Source organism: Drosophila serrata, unplaced genomic scaffold, assembly GCF_035046125.1.
Source record: "Drosophila serrata isolate PLE 108 unplaced genomic scaffold, ASM3504612v1 contig_300, whole genome shotgun sequence".
NCBI classification, from domain to species: domain Eukaryota; kingdom Metazoa; phylum Arthropoda; class Insecta; order Diptera; family Drosophilidae; genus Drosophila; species Drosophila serrata.
This window is the reverse complement of record NW_028257198.1, coordinates 12,875-39,491: the sequence shown is the minus strand read 5'-3', so window position 1 is coordinate 39,491 and position 26,617 is coordinate 12,875. Positions and strand designations below refer to the sequence as shown.

The window sequence follows — 26,617 nt, the reverse complement described above, 5'->3', positions numbered from 1 at the left end:
TAGGTTGATTAAACGCTGTGTATTTTTGTCGTTTTCACTTTTCTGGTCGGAGCTGTAACTACCGATCGAATGCTTGACTTCAACATATATTAAAACGCTTACAATGTAGCTTAGCATAAAGATAAGGCAACAGAAGAAGAACAGATAGAGAAATAGATAACGAAAGAGAAAAGCTAGGAGCGCAGCAGGTCCAGCCATACACCCATGCGCGCATGATTAGGCGCTAGCGGTCTGCTCAGAACAAATAGAGTACATAAAAAATCTGCGCTCAATAAATAAACACGTCATTAATAAATAAATAAATAAAAACGTAATCAATAAATAAATTAATATAAAAAAATACTGAATCAATAAATAAATAAATATATAATGATGAAATAAATTAATAAATAATGATGTAATAATAAATAAAGGGGGAGATGGAGACGATCAACCGCCGGTGAACTACGTGCCAGATTCTTGCGTCTTCAAGTCGTCCAGTGGTCCCTACTCGGGCCGTTCGTCAACTGGACTAACTTTCAGGTGTCCTGAAAGTCGCCAGTTGAGGACAACGGCCTTCAGCAGTATACCGAAGGATTTTCCTTAGAGAATGTGGCTTGAGGTTCCACTTGTGTTGATCGTGCAGTGCGCAGTGAATCCTGCGGGTCACGATGCCCCCTCCAAGATGATTTCCAGAAGTCACATCCAACTGGAAACCCCAAGGAGCTGCACAAAAATGACATTAACACAATGAAAACACCCACACTTTATGTTAATTTAACAGGATGACATGTATCGCTATCTAGTATATCGCTTATTATTATGGCTGGCTCAGGATGCCCAATGCATAATCGTGTACCGATATATCGAACTTCTAGCAAAAGATCAACGCTTAAAAAACGCACATCACTATATCTAACAAAATAAATAAACGGACAAATATCAATGAACAACACTTTTGGGACCGAAATGGTGGCATTGTTGTGTCCGCCACGTCCCATCCTGTGATGCCTCCTAGTCGTCTTGGGGCATCACTCATCTCCGGCAGGCCGGAGCCTGTTCTTGGCGGTCTGGCGACTGGCTCATTTGTTTCCGGCAAGAACGTGACCTCAGCCAGGGATGAGCTCTCGCCAAGGCTGCCTTAAAAATCTCCGAAAATTTGCAGAGTAGAAGCGGTGGTCCGCTAAGAACCTGGCCACAGCTTTTCCTCAAAAGACTCCCTCTTTCCTACCTAATAAAAGAAATAAAAGAGATTTGTTTTTTTTTTAAGATGTGCAGAGATTCTTCTTCTTCTGCGTTCTCTATCGGTTGCAGCACTTGTGTTCCACAAATCGCGGATAAAATCGCACGATAACGCGGAGGACAATGTGAGCAACTTAAGAACACAAACAATTAAATAAGAAGACTAACAGATAAATGATTATTATTATATTCGGCAGCACGGCGCTAGTTGGGCAGGCCAGGATTGGTGACCCGCATTGTGGCCTGTAGCTGCCGGGACAGCGAATATGGCCCACAACTCCCAGCCGGAACTGATGCTCCGAAGGTTGCTGCTGGCGGCTCTGGGCGACGGCAAGGCTGTGGTTTCCCAGCGGCTCTGGGCGACGGCACGTTTTGCCGGATTTTTTTCTAATCCCCCTTTCTGCCTACACCTCTCAATATACTCTCGGTCCATTCCCCGAGTTCCAATCTTTTGCAGAACCGTTATTTTTCGGAGTTCCGCCTAATGGCCGAGAGAAAGGTTAATTTCCCGGTCGCTCTGATCTTTCCTGGCTCCTGGTCCTACCGATCCTACCCCTATCGAGATATCGATAATCCTCCGACTTTATCTCCAACAGTATTAAGTTCTAGTGATCGAACTTCAATCGGCAGGGGTATACAAACTTCGGCGTTAGCTGCCTTTCTTTTTTGTACCTGTTTTATGACACTGTCTATAAACATACATACATATATATATATATACTTACCGTAGACATGTTGTGATAGTGGGCAACAAGCAAAAATGGCATAGTAAAAAGCGTAGAGTACATAACACCTGCAGTCCAACTGAAAATTAAGACACTTATTTTTGATCGTGATAAAGCCATAAGTGCCATTCCAACGCAATAGAAACCCAGTCCTCCTACATAGACCGTTTTAGCCCTATAAGAAATAAGGGCATATTATCAACTTTTTAAAATGGTACCTAAGTTTATTCCACTAACTTATTTGATTATTTTTTTATTATTTCATTTAACTTGGTTAGAGAGGACAACTATTATTTTTTTGGTCCACAGTGGAGTTATGTAAGCTCTTCATCATAACAAAATTGAATTTTAAAATGGTCAAAAGTTTGCTACAGATTTTAAGTTTTAGGGACTTACTTTAATATATGTTTATTGTGAAATTAAGTTGAGAAACTTATATTTTTAGAGTATTTTTAAATGATTATACTTTTTTTGTGTCTTATGTGAACGTAATTTTTTTAGGTTTAAATAGACTTTTACATTAGTTTCCCCCCGATTCCCCTTTGTGAGTTGCATCAGTGTGTTTGTTAATGTTTTAAGGTAACAAAAATATAAAATGTAGCTTCTGATATTTGTTGATTTGTCTTTACTCTTTAGTACCATTCCCATCGGATTCAGTTCTGAATCAAATCGGATTTGAGGGGACTCCTAGCTCAATTATACCTGAATGCGACCTAGCTAGGAATTTTTCGTGAACACAATACGAGTTCCCCCGATACGAATTCCCCCAGAATCAGAAATGATTTTAGAAGCGGACTCTGAACAGAATCAGCCAGGAATTCCAAAAGAAATCAGTCAGTAATCGTAAGGGAACTCAGAGCAGAATCAGACAGTTCCAGAGGAAAACGTGTCGAAAATCACACCTCCTAGTAAATATCTGGCGCAATTTATAATTTATTTATTTATAAAATTGTATAATTTTTTCTATGATTACCACAATTTTTCATATCACAACTCTGCATTTCTTCTTAACGGGTTTTGCGTTCCGACTGTTGGCCAGTTAATCTATTAATGAAATACCTATCTACATACATACATACATATATGTATGTTAGAATCTAATTGACAATATTTAGCATAAATATACATACTAATTAAAACGAAAACAAATTTCGTAAATATAATGACTTTCCCGTTCATACCATCTAGGTTAAGCGTCCAGGTACCTTTTAACAATATTTAATATCCCTTCAGTACCATTCCTTTAGGATTCAGGTCTGAATCAGGTTGGATTGGAGAGGCCTCCACCCTGAATCATTAGGGAGCTTTCATACAAGCCATCCAGGGATTTCCATACAGTAGGCCCCCTTTAGTACCAAAATTACTTTCCTGTTCGATTCCTGGTGTCATGTTCTAATAACAAATACAAGTCTCATGGGTTTCCGTAAGACAACTCCGAAACAAAGTAGGCAATGAAAACTCTATCTGTGTTCGGATACTGCCAAACAATTAATTTTTGTTTTCGAAAGGATTCGGAACAGCGGTTTAAAAATTAGATTGAGATGATGAAAAATATTATTTAACGAAGAAAAAGAATCGATAGTCTCGTTAGTGAAATCAATTTTTACACAGCTCTTATGACAGCTGAAGTATTCACAAGTGTTTGGCAATGTAATTTATTAAATATTGTTAAAGGGTAATGGGGCCCATCCACAGTAGAACATGTTGGCCGTTTTTTAAATAAATAAATAAATAAAAAAAAATGTATTATAAATTGCGTCAGATATTTACTATGGGGCGTGGCCCTTCAGTACCATTCCTTTAGGATTCAGGTCTGAATCAGGTTGGAATGGACTGGACTCCATCCTGAATCATTGGGAGCTTTCATACAAGCCATCCAGGAATTTCCATACAGTAGGCGCTAACAAACCTGAATTCGGACTACCCGAGGAATTTTCAGGGAATCATAAAGGAATCCTGCTAGGAATTTGTCGTGAATTTCGGCACGAAATCTCCCCTGAATCGGAAGGGAATTTCGGAAGGGATTCTGAACAGAATCATACAGGAATTTGGGACGGAATCAGGCAGTAATCGTATGTGAATTTATAGTAGAATCAGATAGGACTCTCAAAGGAATACCAGGCGGAATCACCAAGGAATCGTAGTGGAATTTAGTGTAGAATCAGATAGGAATCCCAGAGGAAAACGTGTAGAAGATCCCTGGAACCGCCCCCCCCAATTTATAATACATTTTTTTATTTTTTTATTCATTTAAAAAACTTTATAATTTGTTCGATGATTACCACAATTTTTCTTATCATTTCATATCTTTCATTATCATTCTTATCTTTTCCCCTAAACGTATGTTACGGGTCTTTCCTTCCGGCTGTTGCATCGTCAATCTATTAGTAAAATACATATGTATATACATATGGATATTAGAATCAAATAGACAACATTTTTAATAAATATACACACCAATTAAGAAGAAAACAAATACTGGATATATAATGGCCTTCCGTTCACACCGTCTAGGTTAAAAACGAGTCCAGTTTCAAAAGCAATTCTTGAAATGAATTTATTAACTGAATACAAATATGTCACTTACCCTTTAACAACATTTAATAAATTACATTGCAAAACACTTGTGAATTCTTAAGCTGTCATTAGAGCTGTGAAAAATCGATTTCAACAACGAGAATCGATTCTTTTTTTTTTTTCGTTATTAATTTCGACCAGCAGTGTGGGAGCACGAGCTTTCGCTCTCGCTGCTCCCGGCCGTCGCTCGCTCCCTCTCGTCTCGTAGCCGAAGGCGACTCCACGGTCCCAGCAGCCCTTGAGCGGGGCTTTAGTTTTAATTGGAAACGAAGTGCCTAATAAAACATACCAAATTGAAGCTAACTACCCTCTGTTTTACTGTGGAAGAAACATAAGGTGGAACAACAACAACAACAACATCAAAATCAACCCCTGCCATCGACACACGAGGAATTACTGGCTGACGGCGGCAATAGAGTTTTGGACACCATCCGCCCACTCCATTTCATGGTCCTTTGAGCCGGATCTATCCTGATCGCACCAGTGCCCCTTCGCGGATTTTTTTCCAAAGATAAGTACGACTCGCCTTCCAAAGTCCATTCGTCCGTAGTCGCCATATTCCTTTTACGACGGCGTTTTTTTCTTTCTATCCGATTCCGATCAAAGTGAAAAGTGCCAAATAAATATATATATATATATACATCCAAGTGCATACCTACATACATATGCCCAGCCACAGTGAATTTTCTTCTTTTCTAAGTGCTTAAGCGCTTGCCAATATCGGCCCCCTACTTCGTCTCACTGTGATCCGCTGTTCCAAGCATATGTATATATATGTACATATATATATATATATATATATATTATTTAATCCAGAGGCCTATTCACACACATAAGTACCAGTGTCCGTCATTAAACTGCACTTAATTTTTTTAATATACAATACGAAAATATATATATATATATATATATATATATATATATACACACACACACACATGCACAAGGCCACAAGGCTGCTACCTGCAGTTCCGGCAGAGGAGCCGGCCCTGGAGAGTCGAACCACCAGCCGGACAAAAAAAGGACTCCGGGCACAAATGGCGGGCTCGTCCGCTCAAGACCCGAATGCAGCTGATCCAACTCAACCTGAATCACTGCAGGGCTGCGCAGGACCTGCTGACGCAGACGGTGCGCGAGGTAGGGGCGGATGTAGCCATAATCAGCGAGCCCTACAGGGTTAGAGAGGGAGGAGTGCGGGCCAAGGACCGCTCTGGCAAGGCGGCCCTGTGGCTCTGTGCCGACGGCCTGCGGCAAATGTCCAACATCCTGGCTGCAGATGGATTCGTGAGGGCGGAAGTTGGCGGCTACCATATCTATAGCTGCTATCTGGCGCCTAGCCTCCCGCTGGAGGCGTTCAGCAGGATCCTTGAGGACCTCAGCAGCGACCTGCGTGGAAGGGCCAACGTCATAGTCGGAGGCGACTTCAACGCTTGGGCCCAGGAGTGGGGTTCGGTCCTGACCAACGCAAGAGGACGCGTGGTGCTGGAGGCTTTGGCCGCGACAGACGTCGTCCTCCTAAATAACGGGGGGCGGCACACGTTTGTCAGATCGGGAGCCGCCTCTGTCATCGACCTCACATGTGTGAGCAGAGCAATCTCCCACTATGCCAAATGGGAGGTAAGCGAGGTCTACACCGGGAGCGACCACGAGGCGATCCTGTGCTCCGTCGGAGTGCCTGTTGTAGGTACCCGTTCGGCTCTGCGGCCCGAAAAAGCTTACCAGCCGGACACGCTGTGCATCCGGACTTTTACTAATGTGTTGGATGGCATGGAAACAGGGGAGCCGCGTGGAGCTGAAGGGATGGCAAACCATGTGGCAGCAGCGCTGGAGCATGCATGCGACCAGAGCATGCGGCTGAGAGGGTCGTTTCGAGGAAGTCGCAGGCCAGTCTTCTGGTGGAGCGACGAGATCGCCGATCTGCGATCCACCTGCCACCGTGCCCGCAGGCAGCTGACTCGTGCGCGCGGCTCTCCGCGAGCCTTGGAGTGTAGCGAGGCCTTCAAAATTGCGAGGAAGGCCTTCAAGGTGGCCATAAGAGGCGCAAAGAGGGACCGATTCCTGCAGCTCTGCGACGAGGCGGAGGAGGACCCTTGGGGCGGTGCGTACCGGATGGTGGTCAAGAGCCTGAGAGCTGGCAGCACAGCTCCATCGGACCCCGAGGAGCTGGATGTCATTGTGCGAGCGCTGTTCCCGAGTGGAGCTCCGGTGACCGTGGAGCCGAGCGCGGACCGCCACCCTGATGTCGACTGCGAAGTCTCAGAAGAGGAGGTGATTCGGCTGGGAAGGAGCGTGCACCACAAGAAGGCGCCGGGCCGGATGCCATACCCAACAGGGCCCTGAAAATAGCTATAGCACTTCATCCAAGTGCCTGGAGGAGGGAATCTTTCCGGAGAGGTGGAAAAGGCAGAAGCTGCTGCTGCTCTCCAAGCCGGGCAAGCCACCGGGGGAGCCATCCTCCTACAGGCCAATCTGCCTGACCGACACCGCTGGCAAGGTGTTCGAGAAGATCGTGGCAGCCAGACTAGCTGCGGCCATCGAGGAGTCCGGAGGTCTCTCCCCGAGCCAGTTCGGTTTCCGGAAAGGGAGGTCCACGCTCGATGCCATTGAGTTGGTCAAGGACATAGCTGGTTCGGCCATCGCGGGTACGAGGTGGAAAGGCGGCTCCAAGAGCTACTGTCTCGTGGTTACGCTGGACATAAGGAACGCCTTCAACACCGCGGACTGGAACCGTACCTTGGAGTCCCTCGTCGCCCTGAATATCCCAGGGTACTTACTAAAAGTAGTAAGGAGCTACTTTAGTGAGAGAGTGCTCGTAGTGGCGTCAGCTATGGGTTCCAGAGCATACGAAGTCTCTGCCGGAGTCCCCCAGGGCTCCGTGTTGGGACCCCTGCTCTGGAACACCATGTACGACGGGGTTCTGCGACTGCCTATGCCCAGTGGCACTACGGTTGTCGGGTTCGCCGACGACGTGGCAGTGGTCGTAACCGCCAAGGAGCGTACCGCTGCGGAAAACCTGGCGAACGAAGCGATCGGAACGATCGAGGCATGGCTTTCGAGCGCCGGCCTGGAACTAGCGGCGCACAAAACTGAGGCAGTCCTGATCTCGAGCAGGAAAGCGGTGGAAACGGCCGAGATCCGGGTCGGTGGAACCGTGATCAGATCGCAGAGGGCGATCAAATACCTCGGCGTCCTAATCGACACACGGCTGTCATTCAGGGAGCACCTGGAGTATGCCCAGAAGAAGGCCAGCGGGACGGCAGGAAGTCTCGCCCGCATACTGCTCAACACCAGAGGGCCCAAACAGATCACCAGGAAGCTGCTGACGAGCGTCGTAACATCCCAAATATTGTATGCGGCGCCGGTGTGGGCAAAAGCAGCCGAGACGAAATCGTATATGCGGGGTGTTGAGGCCACCTACAGACTGTGCGCTGTTAGGGTGGCGAGCGCGTTTAGGACGGTTTCGGACGACGCCGTTCTGGTGATAGCCGGCATGGTCCCCCTGAGGAAGCTGGTCCGTGAGAAGGCTGAGGTTCGGTGTGCGCTGAGAAGTCACGAAGGACCAGGAGGCGGCGCTAAGGCCGAGGCGAAGAGCGCGGCTAGAGGAAGGAGCTACGAGAGCTGGCAGGCGAAGTGGGACGCCTCGTCCAAAGGGCGCTGGACGCACAGGCTGATCCCCAACCTAGTGGCATGGATGGAGCGGAAGCATGGTCAGGTGGATTTCTACCTGACCCAGGTTTTGAGCGGGCATGGTTGCTTCCGTAGCTACCTCAAGAGGTTCGGTCATGACGAAGAGGATGGTTGCCCGGAGTGTGGTTCTGGAGTTGCGGAGGATGCGTACCACATAGTTTTCGAATGCCGCAGATTCGACGAGGAGAGGGCCGCCCTGGAGGAGGTAGCAGGAGCGGAGATCAGGGTGGACACGCTGGTGCCGATGATGTTGGAGACTCCCAGGTTGTGGGAAGCGACAGCAGCATTCTCTGCCAAGGTGCTGAAGGCTCTCAGAGTGCTGGAGAGGGCTAGAAGGGAGCGGACGGGCTAACAGGCCTACTATTGTGCGAAGCATTTCTTTGCGGCCGTACCGCACAATAAGGGCCCTTGCCTCGTTCCTAGTCTCTAAGTATTTATGTTACGTTAGGTGTTGTTCTATTAATAAAGACGAATATAAAAAAAAAAAAAAAAAAATATATAAAAAAAACATGCACAAGAAATAAACCCTATTTTTAATATACAATACGAAAAATATATATATACACACACACACACACACATGCAGAAATAACCCTATTTTTATACCCTTGCAGGGTATTATAATTTCAGTCAGAAGTTTGCAACGCAGTGAAGGAGGCACCTCCGACTATATAAAGTATATATATTCTTGATCAGGATCAACAGCCGAGTCGATCTAGCCATGTCCGTCTGTCCGTCTGTCCGTCTGTCCGTCTGACCGTCTGTCCTTCTGTCCGTCTGTCCGTTTCTATGCAAACTAGTCTCTCAGTTTTGAAACTATCTAAATGAAACTTTGTAGTTAGCCTTCTATATACTCTCACTCGTATATATGTCGGAACGGGCCGGATCGGACGACTATATCATATAGCTGTCATAGGAATGATCGGAAAATTTTTACAAAAAAATTTTTAACTTTTTCAGTTTTCAATAGAATTGGATCAAATTTGAAATATAGCCATTTTACTATACTCTACAATTTTGCACAAAATTTTATGAAAATCGGATTACTATATCATATAGCTCCCATAGGAACGATCGAGAAATTAATACAATTAAATTTATAAGTTTTTCAGTTTTCAGCTGATTTTCATCAAACTTGAGGTATAGCCATTTTATATCAGTCTTAAATTTTGTGTCAAATTTCATGAAAAACGGACGACTATATCCTATAGGTGCCATACAAACGATCGTTTGATGTAGAGGAAAAATGCAAATCTGTGAATGTAAAACTGCAAATATAATATGTATAGGTGAATGAAATGAAAGCAGGTATTACTTCATTGTTTTTTAACACAAATATATATAATTTATATTGTATGGATTCCTATTCATGGAAGTTCTATCTGCAAGGGTATATAAACTTCGGCATGCCGAAGTTAGCTTCCTTTCTTGTTTAATATACAATAAGAAAAATATATACACACACACACATATATATATATATATATATGCACAAAAAAATAATTTTTTTAATATACATATACCCTTCAGTACCAAAGTTCCTTTCCTGTCCGATTCCTGGTGTCATGTTCAAAAAACAAAAACAAATCTCATGTGTTTCGGTAAGAGAACTCCAAAACAAAGTAGGCAATGAAAATTCTACCTGTGTTCGGCTACTGCCGAAGTTCTGACTTCATATTTGTTGTTGTTTTCCGAGGGATTCGGAGCATCGGCATGCAACCGACTAGCAAATTAGACAGAGATCGAAATGGTGGAAAGGGGGAAAAAATGTGTGTCAAAAACTAAAAGTGTATCGGATCGACATCAGAATACCCTTTTTAGAATTAGTTGGAATGTTAATAAATATTTAAGATTTTATTTAATTGATGTTTACTAATTTTATCGTATGGTATATTGACACGTATTAAGAATTTGCTTTAGGCAAAGACAAAATGTTCAAAACGAAAAAATCTGCCTTGTGTTAGAATATTTACAAGGCATCGCTTGGGTCGGCTATACCTTGGCACGCGCCAGAATTTTCGGTCGGCTATTTTCATATTTGCTTTGCTTCTCCATATTCCCTTTGAATTTGAAGTTGACGTGTGGCAGCAATTAGAAGTGCGTTTTTTCAATTAAATTGAATTCCAAATTTTCGGAAAAAATTTACAAAAGGTGAGTAGAGTGATTTCTTTTTCATTGCAATTTATATATTGCACTATTGGGTTCGGTGTTTATTCAGCGCATGTGCAAGTACATTCGCGGCATCGGCATAGTACATATGTACATATGTAATGTACATATGTACATCTATACATAAATTTTGTGTGTTTAAATCTACCAATCTACCTGCTCATGCGCGGTAAATGAATGCTTGTGAAGTTAAGCATAAAACATACGCCATAAACACCATTTAATGGAATCCAATTGTGCAGTATATTTATATTTTAACACAACATAAAAAGACAGCAGCTACACTTAAAAAAAAATGATTTATATATATACATAAATTTAAAAAATTGCATTTCTACAAAATATAATGTTTAAAGTGATGGTGTTGATTGCGAAAAAAATATTGTTAAGAAAATATTTAAAATAATGAAAAGTAAATATAAAAATAAATGAAAGTGAATTGTGTCATGACAAATTTGTCAAATGTCAAATTTTATGAAATTAAAGATGTAATTATTTTCCTTTATTTTATATTGCATCCTTTCCTCTATTTGTTTTTATTATCGTTTCTCTTTGCTCTCGTAAACAGTGCAGTGGTCTGCTTCGCAGGTAGCTCGCATTCAACCCTTTTTTTGTCTGAGAGGCGCATTCTTGAGAGAGTAATATGTTCTCTCGAGAGAGCGCATCTCATTGAATAGTGTGACCAGAGCATAATTATACAAATTGGTCTGTTACTCACCAAATTTGGTAGAAATACTATTTTTAATCAGAATCCCTACCGAAATTCCCTTCTGATTCTGGGGGGAATTCGTGTCGAAATTCACGACAAATTCCTAGCAGGATTCCTTTATGATTCCTTAAAAATTCCTCAGGTAGTCCGAATTCAGGTTTGCTAACGCCTACTGTATGCAGATTCCTGGATAGCTTGTATGAAAGCTCCCCTGATTCAGGATGGAGTCTAGAACATTCCAACCTGATTCAGACCTGAATCCTAAAGAATTGGTACTGAAGGGTATATACACACACACACACTCAAAAAATATAACCTTTTTTTTATATATAATACGAAAAAAAAAAAAAATAAAGATATATATATATACACAAAACCACATTTGCACAAACATTATTAAAAAATAATAATAATTAATACATACATACATATTGGGCAATCTTCAAGCTATTCTGCGCTGAGCATCGATCTCTACAATTATCTACATACATATGTATGTATGTATATACATATATGAATATTGGGCAAGCTTCGGGCTATTCTGCGCTGAGCATCGATCTCCAAGCTATTACATACATACATATACACACGCCCGCATAAGGGCATATCAAGTGATTATTTGACATTTCTTTTTTCGTCTCCTCTTTGTGTCTAGAGCGTGTACAAGCACCTGCACTTATACAGTCCACAGTCGAACAGTGCCGACGAGATAAAATCCGCCACCTACAATTTTTAAAGAAATAAATTTCGTGAACCAAGGATTTAAAAAAAAAAAAAGGATTATCCACATTTTATTTTATTTTGCTTAATTGCTGCATAACGAGCTACACACGTGTTAGCTATTTTTTAGCTGGTTTTTCCAGTTAGTTTGGCGATTTTTTTATTTTTTTTGGGTTTTTTCGTTTTATTTATTTTTTTCTGTCTTGCTTCGTGCTCACATCCCTTCTGCGATCATCCGTCGTATTCCGGAAGTTAAAATCGAGGCTGTCGGCTGGAAGCAATTGTCAAGTACCGCTCAATAGGCCTATTTTAGCTGGTTTTTTCCAGCTAGTTTGGCGATTTATTTTTGATTTTTTTTTTTTCGTTTATTTATTTTTTTTTTTGTTCTTCTGTCTCGCTTCGTGCTCACATCCCTTCTGCGATCATCCGTCGTATTTCGGAAGTTCAAATCGAGGCTGTCGGCTGGAAGCAATTGTCAAGTACCGCTCAATAGGCCTATAGCTAATTCCATTAGCTTGGCGAGAAAAGTTATTTTTTTAATTGTGTTGCGGTCTCTGTCCCTAGTTGGGGTTGTTGCGCTATTGTAGCCGATTCCCACCTTTTTTTTAGCCGAGTGTCTGCTACTATTTTTTATTTATTTAAAAAAAAATAAGAGAGCAATCCTTCTCTCATTTGGCTATTTTTTTTTTTTTTTGGTTTTCTAGCTAATTGCTTTTTTGTATAAAAAGGAAAGCTAAAGTTTTTTTGTTTGATGGTTGTTTTTATGTAGCGCAGTTGACCAAGCTAGAGGGATAGTTTTTTTTGGTTATCTGCTTTAGCTAACACTGGCAGCCGCATTTCAGCTATTTTTTTAAGCTAATTTTATTATGTTTTGTTTTTTTTTTTTTTTTTTTTGTACCAGTGAGGGCGGAGTTTCAATTTTTTTTCGAATTGAGATTTAGACTGGGTTGTTCATCCTAGTCCAGGCCTTGTCGCAGTGTTTTTTTTTTGTATTCTGGTTGAGCGGTGCGTCAGTCAGGCGGTCTCGATTTTGTCAGGCCCTAATTGAGCATGCCCATAGAGGAAGAGTCGAAACCGACATCAAAAAGATGGCATCCTCCGACCAGCCAACGGCAGCAACCGCAGCTGTGCACAAGATTATTGCGGTCAGCGATCGCGTAAGCCTCTTTGAGGCAAAGATAAACACTCCTGGTCAAGCGACACCGTCCTCGAATACACTACAAGTACGCCTCCAACAGGTGCGAGCCTTATGGGAATAAGTCAAGAGGGAATATGAGACCTGCTCCGACTTAATTGCCCTAGGAGGATCCCTCAGCACATTGCCGCTGCTGCAATCGAAATAATATTATTGCTACTCGGTATATGAGGCATGTGCAGCACAAATTGGTGAGACCCTAGAAAGGGTAACGCCTCCTACCGTTCCAGCTCCATCTCAACCCCAACTTTCGTCCGGTTGTCGTCTACCTCCGTGTGATACGGAAGTTTTCGACGGGGACTACCTCCGATGGCCCACTTTCAGGGACCTGTTCACGGCAGTTTATTTTAATAACCCCAGGCTGACCCCGGTCGAGAAGCTGTTTCATCTTCTCACTAAGACTAGTGGCGAAGCAAAGACCATTGTCGCAAAATCCCCGCTGACAAATGACGGCTTCGCTTCAGCGTGGGGGGCTCTTCAAGACCGGTTCCAGAACAAGCGACTCCTAGTCAACAGCCAACTCAAGCTCCTTTTCAACTTGAGTTCCATTTCTCAGGAGTCAGGACATGCTCTAAAGGAGCTCCAATCCACGATTCAGGGGTGTTTAACAGCGCTAGCACACTCCCAAATCTCCACAGAGAACTGGGATTGTCTACTGGTTTTCCTGTGCGCAAGCAAATTGCCAAAGGCCACCCTGTCCTTATGGGAACAGTCCCTCACTTCAAAATCCGAGATACCAGCTTGGGAGGAAATGAATACTTTCCCGAGTGAGAGGTATCGGACATTAGAGGCCATCGACGTTATGAAACCAACGCAGACATTTCCGAAAAAGCTTCAATCCTTCGAGACAAAGGTCAGCACCAAACAGAGAGGGTGTGACTTATGCTCCAAGGAGAATCATCCGGTAAGATTGTGCCCGCGCTTTCTTCAAATGCCCGTCGATGCGCGTTCCGGTTACATCAAAAAGAAGCAGCTCTGTCTGAATTGTTTTGCGAGAGGCCATCAGCTTCGTGATTGCTCAAGCACTTACAATTGCTTCACATGCAAGGGGAGGCATCATATGCTGCTGCATCGCGGCCCCCAAGTTCCGACCATGCGAGTTCCATTTCGCCCCCTACGCCCTCAAGACCCTCCAGCAGCAATGCATCTGCGAGCACATCAACGGTGCAAAATTACTTCGCCTCTGGCACTACAGCCGTTCTACTGGGAACGGCGATTATCGACGTGTGCCACTTGGGGACTAATTACCGAGCACGAGCCTTAATCGACGCGGGATCAGAGGCGACGTTCATTTCCTAGCGTCTCTTCAAGATTATTAAGTTGCCATTCCACAACATCCAGACGCATGTCTCCGGGTTTCGGCAAAGTCAACCAGACTTTGTAATTTCGCAATCCGCTCCCCATGATCATAATGATGCATTGGACACCCTTCTCAGCAAGTTCTGGGAGGTGGAGGATCTTCCAATGAAGATGGTAGGAGAGTCCGAGTCTTATTGTGGGACTAATTTTATTCGAACAACGAAAAGAGACGCAAGCGGGAGGTACGTGGTCACGCTCCCTTTCTGCGACCCTGAAAACTCCGGATCCAATCTGGGATATTCAAGGTTCATTGCGTTGGCTCAGTTTCTTCGAAACGAGAATCGTTTAAAATGAGACTTTTCCCTAAAGGAGCAATATGACAGCGTGATTCAGGAATATCTGGATCTGGGTCATATGAAGGAAGTTTCACCGACTCATAGTTCTCCTACCTATTACCTTCCACATCATGCAGTACTTCAGTCCGAGAGCACCACGACAAAGCTTCGCGTTGTATTTAACGCCTCCAGTCCGTCTGCAAATGGAACCAGCTTAAATAATATTCTCCATGCTGGCCCAGTCCAGCAATCCGATTTGACTATCCAGATTTTGAAGTGGCGGTACTTTCAATACGTATTTAGTGCAGACATTACAAAAATGTACCGTCAAATCTGGGTCGATCCGAAGCATACGCCCTTTCAAAGAATTCTGTTGCAAAATAAGGAAGGGGATATCCGAGACTTCGAGTTGCAAACGGTTACCTTCGGGGTCAACTGCGCGACCTTCCTCGCCATTCGAGTGCTAAAAAAGCTGGCAGAGGATGTCCAAGGGCTATTTCCAAAAGCCAGCCGGATTCTAAATCAAAAGATGTACGTCGATGACGTCTTGGGAGGAGCAAACTCCCTAAATGAAGCCCAAATCTCAATCCAAGAGTTGCAAGATGCTCTTAACTCCGCGGGTTTCCCATTAAGGAAGTGGACTGCAAACCACAGGTCCATTTTGGAGAATATTCCAGTCGAGCACATCCTTCAGAGCGAGTTCCTCGACATCGATGCCGAAACTACGGCCAAGACCCTCGGTATTCGTTGGAAGGCAAGGTCCGACGAATTTTATATCGTCCCTCCAGAAATAGCACTGGAAACCTATTACACCAAGCGCGAGGTGTTATCCCAAATTGCGAGGTTGTTTGATCCGGCCGGATGGCTCGCTCCGTTCATAGTGCGCTCTAAGATTTTCATGCAAGAAATTTGGCTGCAAGATCTGGGCTGGGACGATACGCTTTCTAGCGAAATGAGTCAGAGATGGCGATCGTTCCTCCTGGAGTATTCCGACCTCAGCCAGATCCGGGTTCCGAGATGGGTCCGGTACCAGCCCGATATAAAAATTGAGTACCATGGCTTCTGCGATGCGTCCCAAAAGGCTTTTGGAGCGGCTATTTATGTGCGCGTTGAGTTTGGGCACGAAACCTTAGCACACCTCCTTACAGCCAAGACACGAGTCGCTCCAGTAAAGACCGTGTCCCTTCCCAGGCTAGAGCTTTGCGGTGCCGTTCTGTTGACCGACATGGTGGCAACGATTCTTCCACATATGCCGACTGCCAGCTCCGACGTACGCTGCTGGACCGATTCCACGATCGTGCTGGCCTGGTTACGAAAGCCTGCTTGCAACTGGACCACGTTTGTGGCCAACAGAGTTGCCAAGATAACCCAGGCAATACCAGTCGACTGCTGGGCACACGTTCGATCCGAACAGAACTCCGCCGATTTAGCTAGTCGAGGCGTGTCCCTACACGAGCTAGCGGACAGTCAACTGTGGTGGCATGGACCTGAGTGGCTGCAAGGGTCACAAGAGCTATGGCCAGTGCAGAGCGATGTGCATCCGAACACAGAGCTAGAGCAGCGGGCGGTCAGAGTGCATTTCAGTAAGGCTCCCTCTGACGAGTTTTTGGAACGCTTCTCAAAGCTGGACAAAGCGTTGCGAGTCCTGGCGTATGTTCTACAATTCTTCAAGCGCTGCCGCAAGGGCTCAATTTCGCCCACTTCACGACTCACGAGTGAAGAAATTCGAGAGGCAGAACGAGCGCTGATCTCCATTGCGCAGCGTAGAGCATACGGCCAAGAGTACAAGTGTTTGCGAGAGAAACGGCCCCTTCCAGTGGCATCTTCAATTGTGAACTTATATCCGTTCATTGACCGACACGGTCTTCTAAGGGCATGTGGGCGCGTCACTGCGTCAAAAGCCCTGCAGTACGATGAGCGACATTCGATCCTTCTGCCCTACGACTGTAGGCTGGCCCGCCTTCTCATTCAGTTGACTCACCAGATTACGCTCCACGGCGGCAGTCAATTGATTGTGCACCTGATCCGATCAAAGTATTGGATTCCGAAGAACAAGAATCTTGTAAAGGCTGTGGTGAAGCCCTTTACCTATACGGGCATTGATTATGCTGGCCCTTTCGAAATCAAAAATTATACTGGGAGAGCATGTCTCGTTACCAAGGGATACGTGTGTGTATTCGTGTGTTTCTTTACTAAGGCTATACATTTGGAACCCGCATCCGATCTTACAACCGAGAAGTTCCTAGCAGCCTTTGCTCGTTTCGTAGCTAGGCGCGGTTGTCCTCAGCGGGTCCACTCGGACAATGGCAAGACCTTTGTGGGGGCAGCAGCTGTGTTATTAAGGGACTTCCTACAGCTCGTCCAAGAGTCCGTAAATGCAGCATACAGTCCTCAAGGACTAGTATGGCGTTTTATATCACCAGGGGCACACATGGGGGGTCTGTGGGAAGCCGGGGTGAAAAGTTTCAAAGCCCTTTTCTACAAATCCACGGCTACCTGCAAGTACACATTCGAGGAGCTAGCGACGCTTCTTGCGAAGATCGAAGCTTGCCTCAATTCTAGACCCCTCTCCCCCATGTCCGAAGATCCATCCGATTTGCTGGCCCTCACACCAGGCCATTTCCTAATTGGAGGGCCGTTGCTTTTCACGGCTGAGCCCGAGATAAAAGGCGAAGCAAAATCGATACTGAATCGATGGCAACATTTGAAGGCCCAACACCAGAAGTTTAGTGCACGATGGAAAGAGGAGTATTTAAAAGAGCTCCACAAACGCAACAAGTGGCAATTTCCGACCACGAATCTCAAAATAGACGATATGATAGTCGTCAAGGATGACAATCTGCCACCGAACGAGTGGCGGCTCGGGAGAATCGTTTCGGTTTGTCCGGGCGCTGACGGCTGAGTTCGAGAGGTGAAGATCCGTACGGCGCGCGGCACAATAAAACGGCCCGTCCACAAGGTCATCCGCCTCCCTGGGGAGATTAAAGTCCCCTACGTGTCCCTGGACAGCAGACGTTCACGAGGTATGAACTCCTACCGCTGCCGAGTCTGCTGGGGAATCCATCCTCTTCGGAAGTGCAAGAGGTTTCTAAAACTGAGCACTGAAAAGCGCCTTCGAGCAGTACTGATCAAGAAGTACTGCTCGAACTGCCTCGCCCACCAACATTCAGAAGGAACGTGTCGCAGCACAGATGGCTGCAAAAAGTGTGGCGAGAGCCACCATAAGCTGCTGCATCTGCACGAAAAGCCGCCGTGTTCATCGCCACCAGCACCTCCTTCGAAACGCACGGCGCGACCGCCTGCTCCGCGTCGGGCGAGGGAGCCGCGGCCGTCCGTGATGACCGTCTCCAGGTCTCCGTCGCCAGCCATCGAGGCAACCCGTCCTGCGGCCTCCACTCCATCCTCGTCGATGGCAGCGTTGCTGCAGCAGAAGGTCGTTCATGTGCTTCCGACGGCCTGGGTCGTGCTTGATACCGGGAAGACGACCTTCGAGATGGGGGCCATGATTGACCCGTGCATGGCGGTCAGCTCTATTGACAGGTCGCTGGCGGCGGCTACCCACAGTGGAAGCAGGAGAAGACGAGGTCTGCTCGGCGACCATCCGGCCCCGGACCGGCAGTTTCAGCCTCGAGGTGATTTTGAAGCTCGATCCCAGCCTCAAGATCAGAACTCCTACACGGACTCTGAGCGACGCCACCCGGGCGAAGTTTGATAACATCCGTCTCGCTGATCCCTTGTTCCATCGCCCAGCGACAATCTCCCTCGTGTTGGGATCTGACTTGTATCCAAAGCTGATCCAACCGGGGTTCCTGAAATTGGACGAGGGATTGCCCGTCGCCCAGAGCACCGTATACGGATGGACCGTCTCCGGAGCATGCCGAGAGGCCTAACGCGGTCTTGCGTGCGAAAGGGGGGGAGAATGTTCGCGCCACAAGGGCGCTTAATTTCGAGCAGCAGTGTGGGAGCACGAGCTTTCGCTCTCGCTGCTCCCGGCCGTCGCTCGCTCCCTCTCGTCTCGTAGCCGAAGGCGACTCCACGGTCCCAGTAGCCCTTGAGCGGGGCTTTAGTTTTAATTGGAAACGAAGTGCCTAATAAAACATACCAAATTGAAGCCAACTACGCTCTTGTTTTACTGTGGAAGAAACATAAAGTGGAACAACAACAACAACATGAAAATCAACCCCTGCCATCGACGCACGAGGAATTACTGGCTGACGACGGCAATAGAGTTTTGGACACCATCCGCCCACTCCATTTCATTCGTTAAATTATATTTTTCATCATCTCAATCTAATTTCGGAACCACTGCTCCGAATCCCTTCAAAAACAACAATTAATTGTTTGGCAGAATCCGAACACAGGTAGAATTTTCATTGCCTACTTTGTTTCGGAGATCTGTCATAGCGAAATCCATGAGATTTGTTTTTGTTTTAAAAAAATTTCACCAGGAATCGGACAGGAAAGGAATTTTTGTACTGAAGGGAAATTACAACGCAAAACACATGAATACATCATCTGTCATTAGAGCTGCGAAAAAAAAACGATTTCAACAACGAGACTATCGATTCTTTTTTGCTTCAGTGCGTCGTTTTTCGTAGTAAAAGGTTATGTGCGGACAAATTTTTTTTACAAAAAAGAATTCAACATCGTAGCATTTCATGAAGGTTAATAATTCGTGAGTGAGGAGTCTACCGCTATAAGAATTCCACCCCTCGCCTGATAGGGCGATCTAGCCGATATACTGTGAACACAGCTGGAAAACTTCGGAGTTCAGAATCTCCGGCTTTAACCAGGTTTCTGTGAGCACAATAACCTGAGATGCAAACGAAAGGCTATCAGAATACAAGTTAGGAAGCTTACTACGTGAACTTTTTGCATTCTGATAGGAAATACATAGGAGGTAGGTTAGTTACAACGTACTCTGGCCAGAAGTTGGGAGAGAAAATAGTGTTAAAGAGTTCGTTAGGGACATTTATTTTAAATGATAAAATATCCCTAGCGTAAGAACACTTAAACTTTTGCACCTTAATCTTTTTATCGGCTCTGGTGTTGCCTTGTATAAAGGCGAGAACATCTTCCGATGTTTGATCAGGGGAGAGCAGCGAAACAAAAATATGTCTCGTCGGTGGAACTGCTATAAAGGATTTTGACAAGGCAGATTGGTTATCTGCCGTGCCATTGTCGTCCGGTATTCCAGGCCTAAGACCCTGGGCAGTTATATTTGAGGGGTCAATATTTGCGACCCCCCAGGGGACAAAACAGAAATCAGCGACGGTTTGTGCACTCCCGATGCACATTCGGGTACCAAATCTCTTCTAGCGCTCGATCTCAGCATGCAATTAATGCTGAAGTCGAGGGCTGCGCCGAGGGAGGCTGCTGCTGAGAGCCCGTTGCAGGTAGTTGGGATCCGTCTACATGCTGCCCAACAATAGCTGTTTTTTGCACCTGGGAGACTCCTTTAATAGCGTATGGACGGTCGCGACAGCGTAAACAAAAACAAAATGAAGAAGGCACAAACAGAAATGCAAAATATGCAAAAGCTAGCACTGGCAGCACAACTTAATTGGGAAATAAAACCAATTATAAACACAAATTAGAATAGCTGCATGTCCACGCGAAGTGAACGGGTAGTTATTGACACAAAATAGAAAAGTTAAGTTAACATGCTATTCTATTCCTATTTGTGCTTTTTTCGTCTAGCTTTCCGCCGTCGCAATAGCTAAACGTTTTATTTACTTATCTCCCACGCTCTCCCACTCTCTCACTTTAGCTGTGCCTCTGCACTTCTTATCTTATTCGATCTCATTCGCTCTCATTCGCTCTCGCGCTCTCTCGCTCTTTCTGTGACTCTTCACTTCTTTCTTCATAGCTCTGTTGTTATTTTTTCCAAGTACAAGTACAGTGGTAAGTCCGTATAATGTCCGGAAATATTGTCTGTTTCGTCAAGACCTGCAAAAAGGCAATTGCTGCAGGTGACCTTACAATTGGCAGCTGGCTGTGCGACAACGTCATGCACGCCAAGTGTATTGGAGTTGCAGCTCGGACGGTGGACGATGTAAAAAAAAACATCGGCCTGCGTTTCTGTTGTGAGGCCTGTCGCGATGTAGAAAGGGAGATGATGTCTTTCATGCGGCAAACCAAAAGCGGTTTTAAGGGCATTTTAACGAGTTTTCGTAAAACTCTTGATATGTTCTTGGCGCTGGACACCCAATTTAATAGCCTTACGCTATTAAATGAGTCTCCTAGGCGCAAAAAAACTGCTACTGGTGGGCAGCATGTAGACGGACCCCAACTACCTGCAACGGGCTCTCAGCAGCAGCCTCCCTCGGCACAGCCCTCGAACTCAGATAACCAATCTGCCTTGCCAAAAGCCCTTATAGCGGTTCCACCGACGAGACATATTTTTGTCTCGCGGCTCTCCCATGACCAAACATCGGAAGATGTTCTCGCATTTATACAAGGCAAAACCAGAGCCGAAAAAATTAAGATAAAGGTGAAAAAGTTAAAATTTTCTTACGCAAGGGACATTTCATCTTTCAAAATAAATGTCCCTAACGAGCTCTTTAACACTATTTGCTCTCCCAACTTCTGGCCAGAGTACATCGTTGTTAAGGAGTTCGAGGCGAAGAAAAAGAAAAAACGGGCTGTAGGAATAACTCTTCCTAGGCCTGATGATACCACTGCGCCTTCTAAGTCTTCCAATCCCCACCCAAAAAACTAACCTACTCCTTAGGTATTTCCTATCAGAATGCAAGAGGCTTACGTAGTAAGCTCCCTAACTTGTATTCTGATAGCCTTTCGTTTGCATCTCAGGTTATTGTGCTCACAGAAACCTGGTTAAAGCCGGAGATTCTGAGCTCCGAAGTTTTTCCAGCTGTGTTCACAGTATATCGGCTAGATCGCCCTATCAGACGCGGGGGTGGAGTTCTAATAGCGGTGGACTCCTCACTCACGTCAGAATTATTAACCTTCGAGGAATGTAACGATGTTGAATTCCTCTGTGTGAAGCTATCTATCAAAGGTAGCTCCATTTTTATTACCTGTTCCTACATACCTCCACTGTCGGAACTTCCTATTTATTGGAATCACCTTTCCGCTATTCAGATGGTTTCCAGTAGACTTTTGGATAGAGACCAGTTGGTAGTTCTAGGAGATTTTAATATCCCTGGTGCTATTTGGTGCTCAAATAATTCCACCAATACTCTCCATACACCTACACAACATGACTTTATCGCTGGCTTGTTTGACATTTCGCTGTCTCAAGTCAACCATGTTCGAAATTCCTTACAGCGCTTGCTCGATCTTTGCTTCGCCTCTGATCCTGCGAGAGTCAGTTTAGCAAGGGTTGCGCCTCTGACGCAGCCCGAAGATCCTTATCATCCAACTTTCGATGTGACTCTTGATATTGGGTGTGACGTACAGAATATTTCTGACCGTCCAGCCAATAAAGTCCTATGTTTTCGCAAAACGGACTTTGAACGGCTGAATAATTTTATAAACGAGTTCAATTGGTCCGATCTACACATGTGCACTGACATGGCAGTTGCCGTGGATATTTTTTACAGTGCCATGAATTCATTTTTTACTGAATGTGTTCCGCAATATTATCCGCCAAGCTCGAATAAACCGCCGTGGTTTACTAAAGAGTTGAGCCGACTTAAAAATAAAAAATCTAGACAGTATGCTAAATTTAAATTCACCGGTTCTCAATCTGCCCTTTCATCTTATTTATCAGCTCGGTCAAACTTTACCGTGCTGAACGCGCAGTGTTATAAAAACTATTTAACTCGTTGTAGGGCCCAGTTCTCACAGGACCCTACTTACCCTACCCTACAACTTAATTTTCTGTCCTAGCCTAAACGAAAGCTCTCTCCTTTTAGATCTTCATGGTGTCAAGCCAGTTTATTCGCCAGGTCTCGACGGAATTCCTGGCTGTGTGCTCAGGTATTGTGCCGACGCCCTGTGCTATCCCCTTCTGAAATTGTTTACCTTGTCCTTGGAAACCTCCCACTTTCCCATTATTTGGAAGGAATCGTTTATTATTCCTCTCCACAAAAAAGGTAGCAAATTGGATGCCAGCAATTATAGAGGTATCTCTAAGTTGTCGGCCATCCCTAAATTATTTGAAAACATTATCACCCCTACCTTACAGCACCTTTGTAGATCGGTTATTTCTCCATGTCAACACTGTTTTATGAAGCGAAGATCAACAACAACAAATCTTTTGGAGCTCTCTTCCTATATTATAAAGGGCTTCCATAATAATTGTCAGACAGATGTAATCTATACTGATTTCAGTAAAGCATTTGACTCTGTTAACCATTCTCTCCTCGTTAGAAAACTCGATTCAATGGGTTTTCCAAGTGATCTTCTTAATTGGATCTCAAGTTATTTGAATGGCAGGACGCAAAAGGTCCTCTTTAAGAATAATTTATCCAATGTTCTAAGGGTTACATCTGGCGTCCCGCAAGGAAGCCATTTGGGACCCTTATTGTTTACATAATTTATAAATGACCTGCCCAAAGTCTTGACTAACTCCAGAGTACTTATGTACGCGGATGACGTCAAGCTTTGCGTGCAATACAATGACGTTGCCTGCTATTCGGATTTACAAACAGATCTTAATAATTTTCAAACTTGGTACCGTGTAAACTTATTAAACTTAAATGGTTCGAAATGCAAGCTAATGACATTCTCACGTGTCGTTCCTAAGCTTGCTACGTACACGCTGAACTGCTGCTCTTTGGAAAGAATTAATACTGTTGATGATTTGGGCGTCCGCTTGGACCCAAAACTTGACTTTATTGATCATATTTCGTCTATGGTGAATAGAGCAAGAGGTGTGCTTGGATTTATTAAACGGTGGTCGAAGGAATTCAATGACCCCTATATTACTAAATCCTTATATACTTCCTTAGTTCGTCCCTCAGTACGGCGTCCATAGTAATCGCATTGAGTCGGTTCAAAATAACTTTTTACTTTTCGCTCTACGCGGTTTAAATTGGGATGCAAACCAAAGATTACCTTCCTACTCTAGTAGACTCCTATTAATAAACTTGCCGTCCTTAGCGAATCGTATAATGATGCTAGGGATAACGTTTATTTTTAACCTTATACATGGTGATGTGGAAAGAACTGACTTGTTGAGTCAGCTTAATTTCTATGTACCATGTAGAACTACTAGATCCTATATCCCATTAGTGTTGCGCCACTGTAGAACCCCCTTTGAACTGCATGAACCTTTTAGAGTGCTATGTGCAAATTATAATGATTTGTACACACTAATCTCCAACGTAGATACCCTTCCCAAATTAAAATCTTTAATACTAACACACTTAGTAAGCATGCAAGCTAACAATCTGGCAGCACGCCGGTAGTCAATTTTCCTCGTATTCTGTCCTATATTTTCCATCGCGCCTACTAACACCTAACCCAAACAGGCACGGGCCACTTGAATGTACCTGACCATAGTGCATCAACGTCCAAAAAAAAAAAAAGATTTATTGGTGGATTTAATTGAAGTGAGTGATGTTGAAAGAGAAGTCAAGACTGAGTTAGAGTATTCTAACTAAGATGTGGCATTGATTAACTTTAATGTGGTCTTTTGGGTATACTGTAAAACGCTCAAAGCAGATGAGTACCTAAATGGTGTCTTGGTGGTAGATGACCATAATGTATTTAATAATCGACTCAAATTAAAAGCACCTGCTCGTTAATGAATCACTCTAAAATAATTTGTAAAAATATTGAAAAAAAAAGAAACGAAGCTTTCTTCGGCATGTTTGTATAGCCTTACAAATTACGATTAGATCATTAAAATACAAATTATATTTATTTATGTTAAAACAATAAGGTTTCTAGCTACGGTTTTATATTCACAGTTTTGCATTTTCTGATTTTTAAAAATTAAATTAAAAACTCTGAAATAAAGCTACATCTCTGAATGTGTTAAAACATTAATGTGCATTTTTTTTAAATTATCGGCATATCAAGGCAGCTATTTGAAAGTATAGAAGAAGACAAAATGGCTATATTTCAAATTAGATTAAAATATTTTGAAAACTTGAATTTTTTTCTAAAATGTTTCCGATTGTGTCTATGGCAGTAATATGATATAATAGTCCGATATTCATACAAATTGCAAACAAAATTGTAGAATAATATAAAATGGCTATATCTCAAATTTAATAAAATTATGTTGAAAGCTGAAAGTATTATAATTCTTTATGTATATGACATAGCCGTCCGATCCGGCCTGTCCCGGATATTTACGAGTAAGAGTGTATAAAAAACTGACTGCAAAGTTTCATTCAGTTAGCTTCAAAACTGAGAGAGAGAGACAGACGCACCTGGCTAGATTGACTCGGCTGTTGATCGACTCGGTTGTGTTGCAAAGTTCGGACTAAAATATAATTCCATAGAAGAGTTTAAAAAACGTACTTTATGTCTTTTGGGTTGAAAAATCATTAAAATTGGGATATTTTCATAGATTAAAGTATATTCTGGTTCACGGATTTGCAATTTCATTTTTTAAATTTTTTTGGCTCGTGTGGTATTCTTTATATCGTTAAGGGTCCTGCCGATTGCTCCCAGCGAATGATTGTGGGCCATCGAATATTAAGTTGTTATTATAATAAGGAAAATATAACTATACTCACCCAAAACGTTTAATAAACTTTTCAATCACAAGTGAGTAAAAGGAGCATGAGAGAGAATACATTGCCATTCCCCAACATCCAAATCGGACTCCTTCTTCGTAGCGAATTTGGACTATGGATCCGTGTGATGCCATTGGGTCTCCCTTGAATACAGCTTCTCCCACGAAATCGGTAAAATAAAGGGAATAACATACATGTGCCATCCAGCAGAAAAGGTTGGTAAGGCAAAGTATTCTCAAAGAAAATGGCATGTGTACAATAGACAGCAAATAGTGTTGTAAAGACTCTACTTCCATAGAATTATGGTTATGAATTAAATCTTCATTTCCTCCACCTGAGTTTGCTTGCAATAAGTCTTGATTTTCAACAAAACTGGTTTCTCCAACGTTTCCATTATTTATTTTGCCGCAGGATGGCCTTCCAGTCACCTTAGAATGTAAAGTTTTATATAAGTTGTAATTCTTCGAAAAGGTTTCTAAAAAATATAAAAAAGTATATTCTTAACATGGACTAACCAGGGTTATTTCAGTGGTAGAAAAGGAAATGGTTTGACCATTTGTAATGCAGAATATAAATAGATAGTCGGTGAACTGTCTCTTTTTTTCTCTATTGAAGATTTTTTTCTCCGGCTTTTGACTACTTTTAAGCTAGAAACACACGATGCAAGCAATTTGCAGCAAGTTGAAAATAATTTGCAGCCTCGATAACAAATGTTTTACGTATATAACAACAAAACTTAATGGCAGAATGAGATTAAATATAAGCCGATGGCCTGCTATCGGCGGAAATTCCAACTCTATTTTATTTTCTGCCTAATTAATTATATATCACTCAGTTGAACTGATTTTAAGGAGTCTTTAAATTAGGTTATTGCGTCAACAACTGTCTAAGATATTGAGAATATCACAGTGTTTCTGTCACCCGCCCAGGATGCAATTGTCCGTGTAAAGATTCCTACAAATAAATAATACATAAATAACAGTTGAAAACTGATCTGCATCATATGGAGGTACGACCTTATTAAATTAGATCGCTCAATGGTTCTAATAGTATCTGAGTTATACCAAATACTTACCATTTTATTGTTGTTCCTAAACATTTTCCGATCGTTCGAATGGAAGCTATTTGATATAGTTTTCCGATATGTCTTGCTCCAACTAATATACTATATAATATAATGTAAATAAAGTAAACTAAAGTTTCATCCATGCAACAAAAGAAATGCGGGACGGACGGACGATTGTAATACCCTAAAATGATAAGCGTATACAATTGCTTGGCAGGCTCTTACACTGTCCTGTGGTGGTTCCGTAACTTGTTTT

General features: G+C 43.6%; 1 protein-coding gene across 1 annotated transcript; it reads right to left on the bottom strand.

The window, feature by feature from the left end:
• LOC147643034 (proton-associated sugar transporter A-like) lies at positions 1–26,394 on the bottom strand. The gene is made up of 5 exons (XM_086837126.1): positions 26,371–26,394; positions 25,811–25,942; positions 25,296–25,723; positions 1,947–2,121; positions 1–1,893 (listed from the first exon to the last, which is right to left on the bottom strand). The coding sequence occupies exons 1-5, from the start codon at positions 26,392–26,394 to the stop codon at positions 1,777–1,779; spliced, it is 876 nt and encodes a 291-aa protein (XP_086693252.1). The 3' UTR covers positions 1–1,776.
• Between the last annotated feature and the right edge of the window lie 223 nt (positions 26,395–26,617).

What these genes read in the sequence shown, in the direction of transcription:
- LOC147643034 (XM_086837126.1), bottom strand. Translation starts at nt 26,394, where the DNA reads ATGTTTAGGAACAACAATAAAATG. An exon ending in TTAGGAACAACAATAAAATG is followed by an intron (nt 25,943 to 26,370) that starts GTAAGTATTTGG and finishes GTGTGTTTCTAG; the next exon opens with CTTAAAAGTAGTCAAAAGCC. An exon ending in ACTATCACAACATGTCTACG is followed by an intron (nt 1,894 to 1,946) that starts GTAAGTATATAT and finishes GTCATAAAACAG; the next exon opens with GTACAAAAAAGAAAGGCAGC.